The sequence below is a fragment of the Homarus americanus genome, unplaced genomic scaffold, assembly GCF_018991925.1.
Source record: "Homarus americanus isolate GMGI-L3 unplaced genomic scaffold, GMGI_Hamer_2.0 scaffold39675, whole genome shotgun sequence".
Taxonomy (NCBI): Eukaryota; Metazoa; Arthropoda; class Malacostraca; order Decapoda; family Nephropidae; genus Homarus; species Homarus americanus.
In genome coordinates this window covers 12,318,595-12,336,430 of record NW_024736071.1, presented here as the reverse complement: position 1 = coordinate 12,336,430, position 17,836 = coordinate 12,318,595, and the positions used below count along the sequence as shown (strand labels likewise).

The following is a 17,836-nucleotide window of genomic DNA, read 5'->3' as shown; positions in this document are numbered from 1 at the left end:
ATCTACTCTTGCGGATAGATATTTATTCAGTAAAATCATCATTGATCACATTGATTCAATATGTACCTATACAGTGCAGGTACACAAACAACGGTGAACGGTGAGCCGATTCAACCAAGGATAACCCACGAGGCCGCCATTACTTTGTTGCTTTATTCGCGTGGCAGACTGTCACTTACACACGCCTGCACACCAAGTCTTCAATCGTGTAAATAAAGAATTTGAAGTGAATACAGCGTCACATAACTACTGTATTACGACTCCTGATATACTGGATACAGTATATTCTATATAATTAATGTATATCAAGGGCAATTACTACCACAGTGGACAAAGCGCCACTATGGTCAAAATCGAGATGTATTCACAAAGGGATTGGAGAACTACTCGGTTTCTCAGAATGGAAGTGACAATATGGTCGATTTTTTATTAAGTAAAACTACACACGCGTCACTATGTGCTGGGCTGGCGGTGAGGATGGTGGGCGGCAGATCACAGAGGGGAAAGCACCAGAGGTTTTTTTTTTTCCTTTATTTTTTTTTAGGGGGGGGGGGCGTTTTGTCCACTCTGGTGGTACGCGCCTCATATATTAATTAACCTTACGTGTTATATACCTCTGAGAACATTGTCTTATACACAAGGAATCATCATATTAAATACTCCACGTTATTTCAAAGATGAATTGATATTGAAAAATAACGTTAGGGAGTTATATAAACTTTTATTCAAAGTTGATACGACATCGAGTTCCCGTGAGTTGTGTTGTTGTTAGAGAGAGAATCCTGGTGCTGTTTTTGGAGAGAGGCAGAGGCAGAAATCAATTGAAATAACCCAAGGACACTGTGTTAGGAGAGACAGGAAGAGATGAGAGAGAGAGAGACTGAGGTAAAGGGAGAGAGAGTGAGGGATGATTCCTGGTGTGTTTTGGAGAGATAGAGAGAGAGAGATAGAGAAAGCGAGAGAGATTCCTGATATTGTTTTGGGGGGAGACAGACATAAAGAGAGAGAGACAGAATACTGTTGTTTATTGAGAGAGAGAGAGAGAGAGAGAGAGAGAGAGAGAGAGAGAGAGAGAGAGAGAGAGAGAGAGAGATTACTGGTGTTGTGTCTAGAGAGAAACAAATACTCCCAGAACACAATAATAACAACAGACTGCTACGTGTTAAGGAGTTGGTCAGCATCGCCACGAGTTTCCCTGTAGGTGTTAAAATTGTAAAGTATAGCCAGACAACCGTATACTTACAGTGTATCATAAAGTGACCCTCTCTTAAAACCCTTCACCTGCTCCTTTACATACTAGTTAACTTCGGACTGTTGGCTACCTTACACTTATCTTTCGTTTTGTTTTCAAGCTTATTCTTACCTTTATCTGCTCTTCCCTATTCTATTATTCTTTCAAGCTCTTTCTTATTTTCATCTGCCCTTATCTTGTCATGTCTCTGGTATTCTTAATTATGTTTCTTTTATTTCTGCCTCTTTTTCTTCGTGTAATTTCCTTCCATTTCCCTCTTTTTCTATCTTTTTATTTTTTTATTGTTTCCATCTGTCTTCTAATAACTCAAAGGTTTATTTCACTGTAAGAGATCCTCAAAGTTTGACTCGGTAATATCAATTAAATACCTGTGTTAGCAAAGACCATGTTGGGATGTGGAGCATGTGGCCACACGACCTTGTGGCCACACGACCTTGTGGCCATATGCCCTGGTGGCCAACAGTTAACAAAAAAAATCCCTTTATCCGTTACCATCACGTCTTTGTTGATTACATTATACAGTCATTTTCAGCTCAACGCACATTCGGTTAACGTACATCCGATTAACGTAAAGTCGCACTTGAGCATCATGATATACGTTAAGTGAATACTGACTATATAATTATGTAGTTTAGTCTAATAGGTAAAAGACTTGCTACGGTCGACCTTTTCCCAGCCTCCGCCCTTTATCCTCCCTTCCATAAACTCTCCACATATTCAACTTTGGCTCCAAAACCACCGACTCGGTAGTCTTGAAACTTGGTAGAAATGTTCCCTGGTTTGGTCCTCTTTGATAAATTTGGTACCGACGTCAGCGTACAGTATGTAAGACGGCTGCCATTACTTAAGACGGAAAGATCTCTCGGCGTCATCTGGCTCGACACTAACTGGTTCAATTTTGCTGGAACTTTGTGTAAATGTTGGTGGTTTGTCTGACTCCTAGCAGTGTCTCTCTGTGGCGTCTCTCATCCAAGAAACACTGAGAGAGATCTGTCTTTTTTTTCTTTAGTTTTTATCCTAATCTAATCTAACCCCATTATCCTAATCTAAGTTAACCCCACTGCTCTAACCTAACTTATCCCCTCTAATCTAACGTAACCCTACCAACCTAAACTAACTCCACTAACCTAGGCTAACCTAACCCCATTATCCTAACCTAACCAAACCTAATCTAATCGAACTAACTTAAACTAATACCACTAACCTAATCTAATTAACCTTGACTACATGCTTAATTGTTAAAGCTCAGTAGAACGTTCGAACATTAACATTGTCATCCTATTTTAAAACCTCATTTACATGTGTGTGTCTGTCAAGTCTGGTCAATCGGTGTGAGTCTTTTCAATCCTTAAATAACAATCACAGTATTCTACGAGTGAAAGTTATTCATACTCAAATTGAAGGTTATTAATACAAACATACACTTAATGTGATTCATACGAGCTTATAGTAAAAAGTTATTCACACAAATGTACACTTCAGGATATTCATACAAAAAAAGTGCAAATTGCAGTGTTTATTATTCAAGTGCGGAAAATAACAATTTACAAAAAAAAAATAATCCTTCGAGAAACTCTTGAAGCATATCATAATTATTTTACAGGCCAGGTGGTTTTTGAGTCCCTGGGCGCTGTTAATAAGAGAGTTGCTGTGCTTATGCTGTGCTGTGATGCATACAATAGCAAGCCATAGTTGACATTCGTTATACACATGGCTCAAAGTAATTACTATTAACCCAGGTTTATGAGAAATTATATAAATATGACCCGGAAGATAAAAAGTCGTAGGTACAACATAAGTAATAAATATAAATGTTTTATCTTAAAATAAATATGGATACAGAATTACCTGATGGTAAATAACATACAAATTATTAGACATTTAAGAACTCATAAAAGAGAAAATGGTGTTGAGTTTTTGGTACATGTCTATAATCGCGTATAGCCATTGCTTTAATTATATAGCGTAAAAGTATGATTTATCTACTCTTATGGTATAATTAACGCGGTATACGTTATATTTGATTGTCTTCGTGAAGTATATCTAGAGTATGTTGGATGGTATATCACAACGGTGTTTAAGAATACGTGTTTATATAGTGACCGAATGTGTTGATTACAGGTGTTGTGCAGGTGTTAGGCTCCTACAGGTGTTATGCAGCTGTTAGGCTCATACAGCTATTGTTCAACTGTAAGACTCCTACAGGTGTTGTGCAGGTGTTAGGCTCCTACAGGTATTGTGCAGGTGTTAAACACCTCTAGGTGTTGTGCATTTGTTAGGCTCCTACAGGTGTTGTGCAGCTGTTTGGTTCCTACAGGTGTTATGCATGTGTTAGGCTCCTACAGGTGTTGTGAGAGGTGTTAGGCTCCTACAGGTGTTCTGCAGATGTTAGGCTCCTACAGGTGTTCTGTAGGTGTTAGGCTCCTACAGGTGTTGTGCAGGTGTTAGGCTCCTATAGGTGTTGTGCAGGATGTTAGGCTCCTACAGGTGTTATGCAGGTGTTAGGCTTCTACAGGTGTTGTGCAGCTGTTAGGCTCCTACAGGTGTTGTGCAGGTGTGAGGCTCCTACAGGTGTTTATGCTTGGTTTTGGGTGATCTTTATTGGTATTTTCACGCTTTGTACACTTGATTATCTTTCCTCTTCTTGGTGCTCAGTTAAAGTTACAATCCTGGCAGTACCCGGGAGTGTTACAGCTTATATGGATATTACAGTATATTTCATGACAGTTCTTAGTGTTTATCCGAGAATCAGGAGTCTTAGTTATGTTTAGTGTTCTATTAACTACTTCACATGCACCTGTAGTTATTCTTCATTAGTTTTCTTTATTTTGTACTAAACGAGAAATGTTTTAAGCAGGTGAGGGGAAGAGATGGTTCAAGGTACATAAATAAACAAGAAATTACTTAAAAACCTTATTCATTAATTCGCGAGGACAGACAAACAGAAACCCAGACCCCTCCTCCCCTCCCCGTGATATTTTTTGGTGACAAACTCAAACATAAATTAAATATAAACGCCGTGGGACAAAATATTTGACTTCCAAATAATATTAAGAGTTGCGTAACCCAGTGTATACACATAGTTAACGAGGCGCGGGTGAGAGGCGGGAGGAAGGAAATAGGAAGGGAAGAGTTGGGTAGGGCGGGAGGGAGAGGTGGGGGGGGGGAGGAGGAGAGAACAGCTTGGAAGTAGAAGGAAGGTTAAAGAGGAGGGGGAGGAGGGAGAAGGAGTAGGGGGGAGAGAGCAGCAGGGAAAGGAGAGTGGGTGAGAGGTGGGGGAGAGAGAGAGAGAGAGGACGGGAGGCTGTTGGTGGGGGGTGGTCCCGGGTATTAGTGCGCCGCGAGGCCACCAGAGGACTCCACCTGCTGGACTAGTCGCCTGTCATCATCTCCATAAACTCTGTCGGGGAGAGAAGCGACACTTTAGCTGATAATGTGAGAATTATTTACAGGGTTATGTGGTTTTAGTGGAGGATTCTAACAGTTAATAATACCTGTAGAATATTTAGTCTGAGTGATATTAAACAGATGTTGGTATACATATATATGATGGTTTTCTTATATATACGCTACCACCTAATGTATACACACAACACACACTATATATTACTAAATATACACGCGCATTCACTTATCCAACCTCCTACTCCTCCTCCTCCTTATCCTCCTTCTCCTCACTTTCTTTCCTCGCACCTTACTCCTCATTCTTCTCCTCTTGTTCATCCTCCAACCCTTAATCCCAACTCCTCTTCCTCCTCACCTCTTATCCCCCCCTCCTCCTTCCTCCTCCTCCCCCCTTCCTCCTCCTCCTTCTCCTCCTCCTCCCCTTCCTCCTCACCCTCTTCATCTCCCACCTCTTCCACCTCACCCTCTTCATCTCCTTCCTCCACCTCCTCTTCCACCTCACCTCACCTCCCTCCTCATCCCTCCTCCTCTTCCCCTCTCTTCCCCCCTCACGCATCCCCACCAGAGGGCTGTCAATTTACAAGCCACAACATTCCATTAAGTTACCCAAACAAATATGATGTTTTAACTCAGCTCGTTGGAGAGTTTAGTGTTAACAATTCGATGCTTAAATGTTACTTTAATTAGAGGTCAGAGAGCGAAGGCGACCCATGATACTATGATTGAGCTCTTCTTGTTAGATGTGGTGTATGAGAGGTTAGATGTGGTGTATGAGAGGTTAGATGGGGTGTATGAGAGGTTAGATGTGGTGTATGAGAGGTTAGATGTGGAGTATGAGAGGTTAGAAGTGGTGTATGAGAGGTTAGATGGGGTGTATGAGAGGTTAGATGGGGTGTATGAGAGGTTAGATGTGTATGAGAGGTTAGATGTGGAGTATGAGAGGTTAGATGGGGTGTATGAGAGGTTAGATGGGGTGTATGAGAGGTTAGATGGGGTGTATGAGAGGTTAGATGTGGTGTTAGAGAGGTTAGGTGTGTATGAGAGGATGTAGAGGTTAGATGTGGTGTATGAGAGGTTAGATGTGGTGTATGAGAGGTTAGATGTGGTGTATGAGAGATGAGAGGTTAGATGTGGTGTATGAGAGGGTTAGATGTGGTGTATGAGAGGTTAGATTAGATGTGTGTATGAGAGGTTAGATGTGGTGTATGAGAGGTTATGAGAGGTTAGATGTGTGTATGAGGTTAGATGTGGTGTATGAGATATGAGAGGTTAGAATGTATGAGAGGTTAGATGTGGTGTATGAGAGGTTAGATGGGGTGTATGAGAGGTTAAATGTGGTGTATGAGAGGTTAGATATAGTGTATGAGAGGTTAGATATGGTGTATGAGAGGTTAAATGTGGTGTATGAGAGGTTAGATATAGTGTATGAGAGGTTAGATATGGTGTATGAGAGGTTAGATGTGGTGTATGAGGTTAGATATAGTGTATGAGAGGTTAAATGTGGTGTATGAGAGGTTCGAGGGGTGTATGAAAGGTTAGACTAGGTTTGGTTAGGTTAGGTTATGTTATGTTATGTTAGGTGAGGTGTATATAAATGTGTCAGAGACGGGCGTCACAATACGGTTATGCCTTCGAGCGTAAAGTTGATCATATTTGAGCGAAACGTGATTTTCTCGGGGATTCGAACTGTGTTGCAAGTGTTACCAGCCAGCCAGCCGTCGTCTTTAATTTAAATTATAGTTTGTCTTTGGGAGAACTTAATTTTTTTTTTTTCAGTTTAAAGTTTGATTACACACACACACACACGCACACACGCACGCACACACACACACACACACACACACACACACACACACACACACACACACACACACACACACACAAGTATACATATTTAAAGCGTTATGTATATCCCGTTTCCTCGTGCCTCGCCGTCAATACGTCCCACAGTCTAGAGTTATCTGATGGGGCAGTGAGATGATCAAACAGTGTGTGTGTGTGTGTGTGTGTGTGTGTGTGTGTGTGTGTGTGTGTGTGTGTGTGTGTGTGTGTGTTTTGTCCTTGAAGTCCGAGATCTTGGGCAGGAGATGGTCACGATCCTTTCAGAGTAGGAGCCCTTAGTCAGGAGCTGGCGGGTCTTTCTCCAGTTCCTTTGGCCGGAGGATGTGGGGATGTGGTCCTTGGATACACTCTTGATAAGGCAGGAAGTCTTTCATGAAAACCTTATGGACAAGAGTTTATGCGTCTTTCTGAGATGATTCCTTGGCCAAGACATTGTAGTAGGCATTTTCAGATTATTGGCCATTGTTCAAGTAGTGGATCCATCAGCTAAACCTACAGCTAGAGAAGATAGTGATGAGGTTTTCAAGAGTTCCTGTACTATTGCGGGCCTTCTTGTGGAACGTCTTTTACCTAGGAGAAGTGTGCCTGTTATAGGGTGATATTGCCCAGGAGGTGATGGTAAAGCTTCTGCTGAGACATCTGGCTAGAGGTGGTGCCAGTAGGAGATCTCAGTCTGGGGTCAACAGGGCAGCAGGAGATGTCAGCCGTCAGTTAGGGGGCAGGAGGTCAGCAGGGAGACCAGCCACCACCACAACCTGGAGTCCTCGCGTCTTGGTGATATTGATCTGTAATGGTGGTCAAGTTACGAGGCTCCGTCCTTCCTTCAGCTGTCGTAGTTTTGGATCCTCCTCCTCCTCCCCCCTTCCTCTTCCTTCTCCTCTTCCTTCTCCTCCCCCTCTTCTCTTTCCTCTTCCTCCTCCTCACTCTTCCACTTCTCTTTCCTCCACGCCCCTCCTCGTCCTCTTCCCCCTTCCTTCTCTTCCTCCTTCCTTCTCTTCCTCCTTCTCCCTCTTCTTTCTCCTCCTCCTTCTCCCCTCTCTTCTTTTTCCTCTTCCTTCTCCTCCCTCTGCCTTTTCCTTCCACTTCTCTTTCCTCCTCGCCCATCCTCGTCCTCCTCCCTCTTCCTTCTCCTCTTCCTTTTTCCTTGTGCTCCGTCTTCTCTTTCCTCCTCATCCCTCTTCTTCTTACTTCTTCTTCCTTCTTCGTCTTCCTCTTCCTTCTTCGTCCTCCTCCTCCTCCTCCTCCCTCTTCACACCTCAACGCGGATTTAGACACAAGACCAGCTGATGTTCCAGATCCAGCTGACAGATTTGACAGCAATCGGCTAGAACACTAGACAGATCTGACAGTACTGCAGCTGACAGAACTGACAATGGTCCAGTGATCTAGGTGGGCAGTTGACAGTCCTGACAACTTCACCAACAATTTGATGTCGTGGAAGGGGGGTGGGTGGTCAAGTGATACTCCAGCCGCTGATGGTTCACCAGTCTAGATAGTGTGGTCTCTCTCTCTCTCTCTCTCTCTCTCTCTCTCTCTCTCTCTCTCTCTCTCTCTCTCTCTCTCTCTCTCTCTCTCTCTCTCTCTCTCTCTCTCTGCTCCTCTACTTCATCTTTATACGTCACTCTTTCCTTCCTCTTCCTTTTCTTTTCTCTCTTCCTCTTTCTCTTCCTCTCTGTATCATTCTTTTCTTCTTCCTACTGCTCATCTCTCAGGATCTTCCCTTCCTTCCTTCCATCTTTTATCCTTCTTCCCATTTGTTTAACTTTTCCCTCACCCTCTTCCCTCCCTCCTCCTCATCCTGTTTTTTTTCATTCTTACCCATTCTCTCCTTCCCCCTTCCCCCCTTCAAGCACCCTCCCCTCGCTACCTGAGTTTGGTAATTAACACGTACTCTCAGGTGACCACTTAGAGTGTTTGATCCTCCAACCAGTAATTAGTGAGCGGGTCATATCACAGCTCTTTTATACCTGTGATTCACCAAGCTCATTATGTGAACGTTTGGGCACACAGGTAAGTTATGTAAACGTTTAGACCCACAGGTGATTATGTGAACGTTTGGACACACATTCACTGGTACACTCACCACCACTCTCAAATATCCTTTAGAAATTCATTCTCCAAAATCCTTCCTTCCTTCAAATATCCTCCGAAAATCCTTCCTTCAAATATTCTTCCTTCAAATATTCTTCCTTCAAATATGCAGCATTTCAAAGATCCCTCCATTAATCGTCTAATTATTGTTGTTGTAGTGTGTGTTTTTACCATCTCAACCACAATACGTGTTTTTTCTTATTTTTTACCACAATGACGTGTTTTCTTATTGTTTACCACCTCTATTCCGCCATTTCTCTAAATTCCTAACATCATTCCCGTGCTTTTTCGTGTTCCCTTTATCACTTTAGTAGTTCTTTCCATCGTTTCTTTCTCCATTTCGTATTTTTGTTTTATTTTCACGTGTGTCAGTTTCCTTCCTCGGTTTTTGTGTTTTCTTTATTATCTCTTTTCTATTTCTTATCCCGTGTGGGTTGGGCGTGGGGGAACTTGGGACAGGGGTGGCTGCCATGGGAGAAGAGGGGTGGTGGGGAGAGAGATGGGGGTGCGTGGGAGAGGGTGGGAGATCGGGAGGGCTTGGGAGGTTGTGAGAGAGGGTGGGGAGGGCGTGTGAGAGGGTGGATGACCGTGGGAAGAGCATGGGAGAGGGTGGGCGACCGTGGGAGAGGGTGGGCGACCGTGGGATAAGATGGGTGGCGTTGGAAGAGGATGGAAGGGCGTGAGAGAGAGTGGAAGGGAGTGGGAGAAAGTGGAAGGCAGTGGGAGAAAGTGGAAGGGAGTGGAAGAGGGTGGACGGGTGTGGGAGAGGGTGGACGGGCGTGGGAGAGAGTGGAAGGGAGTGGGAGAGAGTGGAAGGGAGTGGGAGAGAGTGGAAGGGAGTGGGAGAGGGTGGAAGAGCAGTAATGACGACCACACTGCAACACTCCACCTCCTTAAACCAGAATGAGGCTTTAAGGTTGTTCCTCTCCTCCTCCTCTCCTCTCTCATCTCATCTCCTCTCCTCTCCTCTCTCCTTCCTTGCCTCTTCCTTTTTTAATTCTCTTCCCCCCTCTTCTTTTTGCTGCTGCTTCCTTTTCCATCTCACTCCTATCCTTCATCTCTCCTTTTGTATTCTTATTTGTGTCTCATTTTCTATTTCTGTCTCTGTCTACCTCTTCCTGTTTGTCTCTCTCCTCTGTTTTCTTTGTATGTTTTCCTTCTTTCTTTCTTTTTTACTTGCTCGTTGATTACTTCTTTGCTTCTCTCATTCTCCATCTTCTGTTTCTCCTCTTCCTCACATCTCACTCCTCTCCTTTTCATCTCTGCTGTTTTCCCTTTCTATATTTTTATTTCCCCTCACCTCCCTTCCTCTCCCCCTTTTCAGTTTATTCACCCTTTCTTCTCTCTCCTTCTCTATCTGCTTAATTTCCCTTTCACTATCCTTCACTTTTTTATTTATTTTCCCTTGCGTTGTCTCCTTCTCGCCCCTTTCTTCTTCACTCTCCATTTCTGTCGGTTCCTCCCCACCTCTCTTCTCCCTTCATCCTCCCCACCTCCTCTTTCCTTCTTCTTCCCTTCTCCCTGTTCTTCCCTTTTCTTCTCCTTCTCCTCCCTCCCCACTCCCCCTTCCCTCTTTTTCCCTTCTCCCTATTCTTCCCCTTTCTTCCTCTTATCCCTTCCCATTCCCACTTCCTTCCTTCTTCCCTTCTCCCTATTCTTCCCATTTCTTCTCCTTCTCCCTCCCCAATCCCCCTCTCCTCCTCTTCCCCTCTCCCTATCCCCTTCCGTCTCACCGTCAAAATCAACGGTGCCGGAGCCGTCCTCGTCAATCTCCTCGACTATATTGTCCAGGTCAGCGCTGGAGAGTTTGTCGTCGAGGGCGCCCAGGATCTCTTTCAGCGCTGCAATCGGTATAAATCCATTGCCTGTAAGAGAGACATTCGGGTTATCTTTATTGTTACCTGAGTTACCTGTATTGTGTACCTGTAGAAGAGATACCTGAGTTACCTGTATTGTTTACCTGTAGAAGAGATACCTGAGTTACCTGTATTGTTTACCTGTAGAAGAGATACCTGAGTTACCTGTATTGTTTACCTGTAGAAGAGATACCTGAGTTACCTGTATTGTTTACCTGTAGAAGAGATACCTGAGTTACCTGTATTGTTTACCTGTAGAAGAGATACCTGAGTTACCTGTATTGTTTTACCTGTAGGAGACTAGAGAATTATCTTTCGTTAACTAACAAATGGGAAAAATTACACAGACGAGGGAGGAAAATCAGAATATTACCTTTCGTTACCTTCGTTACGTGTGGGGGAGAAAGTAAGCCTCGTAATTCTTTCTTTCTCGTTATCTTTAAGAGAAAAATGGAAGGCAAATTCTAAATTTTACTCTTCACTTTATGTTACCTTAAAATTGGCATTGAAAATACTATATCTCTCGTACTTAGGAGAGAACGAGGGTGGAATGCGTTGGAGGGAAGAGGAGGGAGGCGTGGGAGGGGACGAGGGTAGAAGGAATGAGAGGGGAGGTAGGTGGGGGTGGGGAGGGTAGGGGGCGTGGGGAACAGTGGAAAACATAGGAAGGAAGGAAGGAAGGAAGGAAGATGAATGGCGTGGAGAAGGAGTTTTATATTGTAAATATTGCGTCGAAAAGTTTAGGGAACAATTCCTTTGGTTTTAATATGTTTTAGGGGTATTTTTTTTTTGTCCTGTTTGTAGCGGTTATATGGTAAAGATTTTTGTGGGTTGTGGGGGGGGGAGGGGGTTATATTCATCCAGACTCGTGAAGGAAAAGGATCTTAGTGTGGCCACGAAGATCCTCCATAATCACTGTGTGGCCACCAAGATCCTTTAAGATCACTGTGTGGCCACCAAGACCCTCCACGTTCACTGTGTGGCCACCAAGACTCTCCACGATCACTGCATGGCCACGAAGACCCTCCATGACCTTTGTGTGGCAACCAAAACCCCCAAGATCGTTGTATGGCCACCAAGACCCTACAGGATCTTTGTGTGGCCACCAAAACCCTCAAGATCATTGTATTGCCACCAAGACCCTCCACGATTACTGTGTGGCCACCAAGATCCTCCATAATCACTGTGTGGCCACCAAGATCCTTTAAGATCACTGTGTGGCCACCAAGACTCTCCACGTTCACTGTGTGGCCACCAAGACTCTCCACGATCACTGTGTGGCCACCTTGACCCTTTAAGATTACTGTGTGGCTACCAAGACCTCCACGATCACTGTGGGCTACCAAGACTTCCACGATCACTGTGTGGCCACCTTGACCTTTTTAAGATCACTGTGTGGCCACCTGACCCTTTAAGATCACTGTGTGGCCACCAAGACCCTCCACGATCACTGTGTGGCCACCAAGACCTCCCACCTTCACTCTCACTACCACACTCGCTCTGACTCCCTAAGCTTCTCTCACTCCCAGACTCACCAAAACACCACATCGTCGTCGCCATGAAAGCGCTCATGACTGACACCCCACACACACACACAACCACCAGAGAGAGAGAGAGAGAGAGAGAGAGAGAGAGAGAGAGAGAGAGAGACAGACACTGTGGCACCAGGAGGCCTAAGAAAGAGAGAGAGGGAGGGGGGGGGGGTCGTTGTAGTGGGGGGGGGGTCGTTGTAGTGGTCGGCCCCTGCAGTACGAGACCAACCTACTATTGTAAATTAACTTGAGTTGCCACAAATGCTTAAAAAAAGGGACATTGATCGACCCTTGTGCCGGAATCTGTAGTGGTCGGCCCCTGCAGTACGAGACCAACCTACTATTGTAAATTAACTTGAGTTGCCACAAATGCTTAAAAAAAGGGACATTGATCGACCCTTGTGCCGGAATCTCCTCCCACAACCTCTCTCTTTTATCGGAGCATTTTTCCGAATTATCCGAACTGTTTTCTGGGACTCGCCTTTACCAGATTATTTTTGCCGAGATGTTCGAGTCATTATGAGACGCCCTCTTACTGAAGATTTTTTTTTTCGAATTATTAAAACTGTTTTCCAGAGACTTGTGTAATTAAGAGAGAGAGAGAGAGAGAGAGAGAGAGAGAGAGAGAGAGAGAGAGAGAGAGAGAGATACTGTATGTAGAGAAAATAGTGAGAGAGAGAACACAGAGATCGATAGATAGATATAAATAGAGAAAGAAAAATATATAAATATAAAGAGAGAGAGAGAGATTGAAAGTGAGAGAATGAGAAATAAAAAGAACACAATCTGAAACTTGAATTTAGAGATCCTCTCCTTCTTTCCACTATAACGAGAGAGAGAGAGAGAGAGAGAGAGAGAGAGAGAGAGAGAGAGAGAGAGAGAGAGAGAGAGAGAGAGAGAGAGAGAGAGAGAGAGAGAGAGAGACTCTTTCCTTGAAATTTTCCCTAAGACTCGGTGAAGCGATATTTACAGCGGGTCATAGAATTTCATGATTGTAAATTGACAAGAATTGAGAACGTGCGTTTTATTTTATTTCGCTGCGGGAGTTTTAGAGAGAGAGAGAGAGAGAGAGAGAGAGAGAGATACGCAATTTTAATCTCTCAAACATCTCTCTCGAACAAATTTTTTATGTTATTGTTTCTTTTGTTTTTATTTCATTTCTCCTTTACGATTGTTGTTTAATTTTGACTTTTGTTTTTCTTTTTAATGGAATATTTTCAACGGGAGGAAATTGAAAAGTTAGGAAAAAATGCTTCTATTTTTTTGTGATCAAGGCTTGTGTGAGATTGCCTTTGTGTGTGTAGGTGTGTGAGTGTGTGTAGGTGTGTGAGTGTGTGTGTGTAGGTGTGTGAGAGTGTGTAGGTGTGTGAGTAAGTGTGTGAGTGTGTGTAGGTGTGAGTGTAAGTGTGTGTAGGTGTGGAGTAAGAGAGGTGTGTGTGTGAGTGTGTGTAAGGTGTGTGGAGGGTGAGGTGAGGTGTGTGAGCGTGTGTATGTGTGTATAAGGGAGGTGTAGGTGTGTGAGGTGGGTGTAGGTGTGAGAGTGTGAGGTAGTGTGAGCGTGTGTAAGTGTGTATAAGTGTGTGAGTGTGTGTAGGTGTGAGTGTGGGGTGTGTGTAGGTGTGAGGGTGTGTGTGTGTAGGTGTGTGAGTGTGTGGAGGGTGTGTGTGAGTGTGTGTAGGTGTGTGAGTGTGTGAGGGTGTGTGAGGGGTGTGAGTGTGTGTGTATGTGTAGGTGTGTGTGTGTGTGAGAGTGTGTAGGTGAGAGTGTGCAGGTGTGTGTGTGTGTGTAAGTGTGTGTGTAGGTGTGTAGGTGTGTGTAAATGTGTGTGAGAGTGTGTAGGTGTGGGAGTGTGTGCAGGTGTGGGAGTGTGTGTGCAGGTGTGGGAGTGTGTAGGTGTGGGTGTGTGTGCAGGTGTGGGAGTGTGTACAGGTGTGGGAGTGTGTGAGTAGATCTTGGTGTATCGGTGTATGACAGGTTATAGGTATACATGTTTGCGTGTGTACATAAAACACACACACACACACACACACACGTCTTCACTATGTATTACACGCGTGATAAAGGCAGAAAACACTATTAAACTCGCCTTTATGGTTCTAATCGCTAACTTTACAACAACCAGTATTTTAGGGCCACACCGAAGACATGGGCAGGAGAGATGCTAAAACAGGAACCAGTGTAGACGAAGAGGAAATTGAGGAAATGAATAAGAAGATTGTAGATAAAAAACAAAATTGAAAAATGGTAGAGTGTTGTAAAGAAATGGAGATGGAAGTTAAGAAGAGGAGTAGGAGGGACGCTGGAGATGAAGAGGAAAAGATGGGAAGCGGGAGGAGGAATGGGTAGAGATGGAAGGGGTGGAGGAGGAGGAAAAGGAAGGTAGGGGGGAAAAGAAGGGATAGGGAGGAAGAAGAAAGGAAGGGACACGGGAGGGGGAGAAGGAGGAGGAGAATAAAAGACGCAAGAGGAAGGGGGAAAGGAGAAGAGGATTGATGAGAATAGATGGAAGGGTTGAGGAGGGAGAGAACTATCGCAGAAAACGAATAGCAAAATATAAGTAAAAAATAGAATAGACGGAAATTGAGGAAGAGGAGGAGGAAAGAAAGAGGAGAGAGAGAGAGAGAGAGAGAGAGAGAGAGAGAGAGAGAGAGAGCAGAACAAGGGGAGAGATGATAGAACAGATGAAAAAAAGGAGGAGGAAGAGGAGAAGAAGAAAAATGAGAAAGATAAAAGCAAGATTGATTGAGAAAACTGATACAGTAGAAAAATAATTATAAAATCCCGAAAGAAAGAAGAAAATAAATGAACACAATAGAGAAACGAAACAGACAGACAACGAGAGACACAGACAGACATTTTGGTCATAGTCTTCAGCGTATCATCAATCTTATAAATATTACATAGAAAATAATGATAAACTAAACAAGGGTTGAGACATACATCAAAAGTCCGCCTCAGAATAACTGCAATCTTTCTCCTCATAGTGCTCCTGTTGTCCCTGACTGACTGTAGGGTGGAGTGAGTGGGTGAGAGTGGGAGGTAGAGTGGGCGAGGGGTTAGGTGAGTGGGGAGTGACTGGACTGGGAGTAAGGTGGGTAAGGGGAGAAAGTCATGGGTTGGGGGAAGGGTAGGGTAGGGAGTGGGGTGGTTGAGGGAGTGGGGTGGTTGAGGGGGTGGGATAGGTGGGGTGGGTGAGGGAGTGGGATAGGTGGGGTGGGTGGTGGTAAGAGGAGGTCAAATTTACGAGTCTCTTTACGTTTGTGACTTGACCCAGTGTCCCTTGCCAACCAAAGATTGAGTCGACTAGGCAGTAGGATGCACCAGAAAATGGGGTCCACCAGGCAGTGGGGTCGACTACAAAGTTGGGACTTGTGTACTAAACAACTTGGGTTATGGACAAACACACAAATAGACGTATATTATTGGTCAAGTTGTGTGTGTGTGTGTGTGTGTGTGTGTGTGTGTGTGTGTGTGTCTCATGTGCAGGTCACCGCAACACGCTCCTGCAACACCAAATATTTACCGCAATTCCTTGAGATAGATATTTACCGCATCTTCTTGAGTCATAAATTTACCGCATTTTGAGTCACTTCCTTCCTCTCCCCTCACTTCCCTCTCCCCTCACTTCCCTCTCCCCTCACTTCCCTCCTCTCCCCTCACTTCAATCTTACTTGTGGTCTCCTTTCTCTCCCCTCTCCACCCTCTTTCATCATTTCATCTTTACCTATCCGTGTTCACCCTTTTTCCTTTCTCCTGCCCTCTCTCCTCTCCATCTCCTCCCTCCCCTCTCCCTCTCTCTCCCTCTTCCCTCCCTCTCCATCTCTCTTCCCTCTCATCCCTCGTACCCGAAAATCTCTCCCTATTACCCCCACCAACTCCTCTCTCTCTCTCCTGTCCTCCCCCTTTCCCACTTCTTTATCTCCCACATCAATCTCTCCTCTCCCTTCCTTCCTTCCTTCCTTCCTTCTCCTCCTTCTCCCCTTTTTCCTCCTGCTTCTCTTCTTCCCCTGTTCTCTACTCCTCTCCTCACCCCCAGCCCTCTCTCCATTCCCTTCATTTCTTTTTGTTCTCCACATCCTCTCCCTTCCTTCATCCTCACCTCCCCTCCTCTCTATCTCTCTTCTCATGATCATCCCATCTCATATCTCTTTCCCTCCTCCCTTCTCTCTCCTCTCTCTCCCTCCCTCCCTCCCTCCTTTCTCAGTATACGTGGTAAATGAGGCTGAAAATAATTGGCCATAAATAAGCTTAAACACCTGTGGTATAAAGCCACAGTAAGCTGGACCAACAAGCTGGTCTCCTCCTCCCCACAACCACCTGTCACATCCATCACCAGCTGTGAGACTTCTTACCACCTGAAGGAAGTTGATTTTTGTTCCTTTAATATATAATTTTTGGTCCGTCTCATCGTGAAGTCGTGAGTGCTGTGTGGTGGTGGTGTGGTGGTAGTGTGGGTGTGGTGGTAGTGTGGGTGTAGTGAGGGTGTAGTGATTGTGAGGGTGTGGTGGTGGTAGTGAAGGTGTGGTGGTAGTGAGGGTGTAGTGATTGTGAGGGTGTGTGGTGGTAGTGAGGGTGTAGTGATTGTGAGGGTGTGGTGGTGGTAGTGAAGGTGTGGTGGTAGTGAGGGTGTAGTGATTGTGAGGGTGTGGTGGTGGTAGTGAAGGTGTGGTGGTAGTGAGGGTGTAGTGATTGTGAGGGTGTGTGGGTGGTAGTGTGGGTGTGTTGGTGGTAGTGTGGTGGTCAAAGATAACAAAAATAATGGTCACAATAATGATAATATTTGATGATAACTATGATGATGCACACGAGAAATATAAATGATGGTTAATGAAAAAAATAATAATAATAATAATGACGTTACTGATAATTATGATGATGATGGCAGCAATTATAATGGTAGTCGCCACCATTTTTGCACAGCGTCTCAAGAAAATAAATAAAATGTGAATCCGGGATCTTAGAGTATAATCGGGGTCCTGGAATATAATCGGGGTCCTGGAATATAATCGGGGGTGCTAGAGTATAATCGGGGGTCCTACAGTATAATACGGGGTCCTTGAGTATAATCCGGGGTCCCTAGAGTATAATCGGCGGTCCCTTGAGTATAATCGGCGGTCCTTGAATATATTTAGAGAGTCCTATGGAATTATCGGAGGACATAAAAGTATAATCCGTGGGTTCTTGAGTATAATCCGGGGTCCCATGAGCTTAATCAGGGATCCATGAGTATAATATGGGGGTTCTAGTTTATAATCCGGGGTCCTAACGTGTAATCCGGGGATCCTAGAGTATAATCCGTTGGTCATAGAGTGTAATCCGGGGTCGTTGATTATAACCCAGGGTCCTAAAGTATAATCCCGAATATCCTACAGTATAATTCGGGGTCCTAGAGTTTAATCTGTTGGTCCTAGAGTATAATTTGGGGTCCTATTGTATAATTCGGAGATTCTAGACTATAATCCAGAGAACCGAGACTATAATCCAGGGGTCCTAGACTATAATCCGGAGATCCTTGACTATAATTCAGAGATCCTAGACTATAATCCGGGGCCTTATGCATAATCCGGGATCAGAGCGTAAATCCGGAGAGGAGAGGAGAGGAGAGGAGAGGAGAGGAGGGCGGTCTTTTAAAACACCTTTGTCATAGTTACTGCTCAACCGTCTCAGTCTTTATCATGGGAGAAAATTTCCCGTTTTTTATGGCGGCTCTCTCTCTCTCTCTCTCTCTCTCTCTCTCTCTCTCTCTCTCTCTCTCTCTCTCTCTCTCTCTCTCTCTCTCATAAATCATGGCGGGGGACAGGAGGTAAAGAAAATGAGGTTCATATTGATCAGGGAGGTGTGTGTGTGTGTGTGTGTGT

At 44.5% G+C, this 17,836-nt stretch overlaps 1 protein-coding gene across 3 annotated transcripts in view; it reads right to left on the bottom strand.

Annotated features, from left to right (window-relative positions):
* Nucleotides 1–2,753: 2,753 nt before the first annotated feature.
* The window catches only part of LOC121871793 (troponin C-like), a 31,219-nt gene continuing 16,136 nt past the window's right edge, over nucleotides 2,754–17,836 (bottom strand). For 2 of the 3 annotated variants that reach the window (XM_042374277.1, XM_042374276.1), the window contains exons 5-6: nucleotides 10,324–10,455; nucleotides 4,500–4,652 (exon numbers count right to left, since the gene is read on the bottom strand). In XM_042374277.1, coding sequence (XP_042230211.1) covers nucleotides 4,624–4,652; nucleotides 10,324–10,455 — 161 coding nt within the window. In that variant the 3' untranslated portion in view covers nucleotides 4,500–4,623. Of the gene's footprint in view, nucleotides 4,653–10,323; nucleotides 10,456–17,836 lie in introns of all 3 variants that reach the window. The other variant, XM_042374274.1, reaches the window with a different exon arrangement.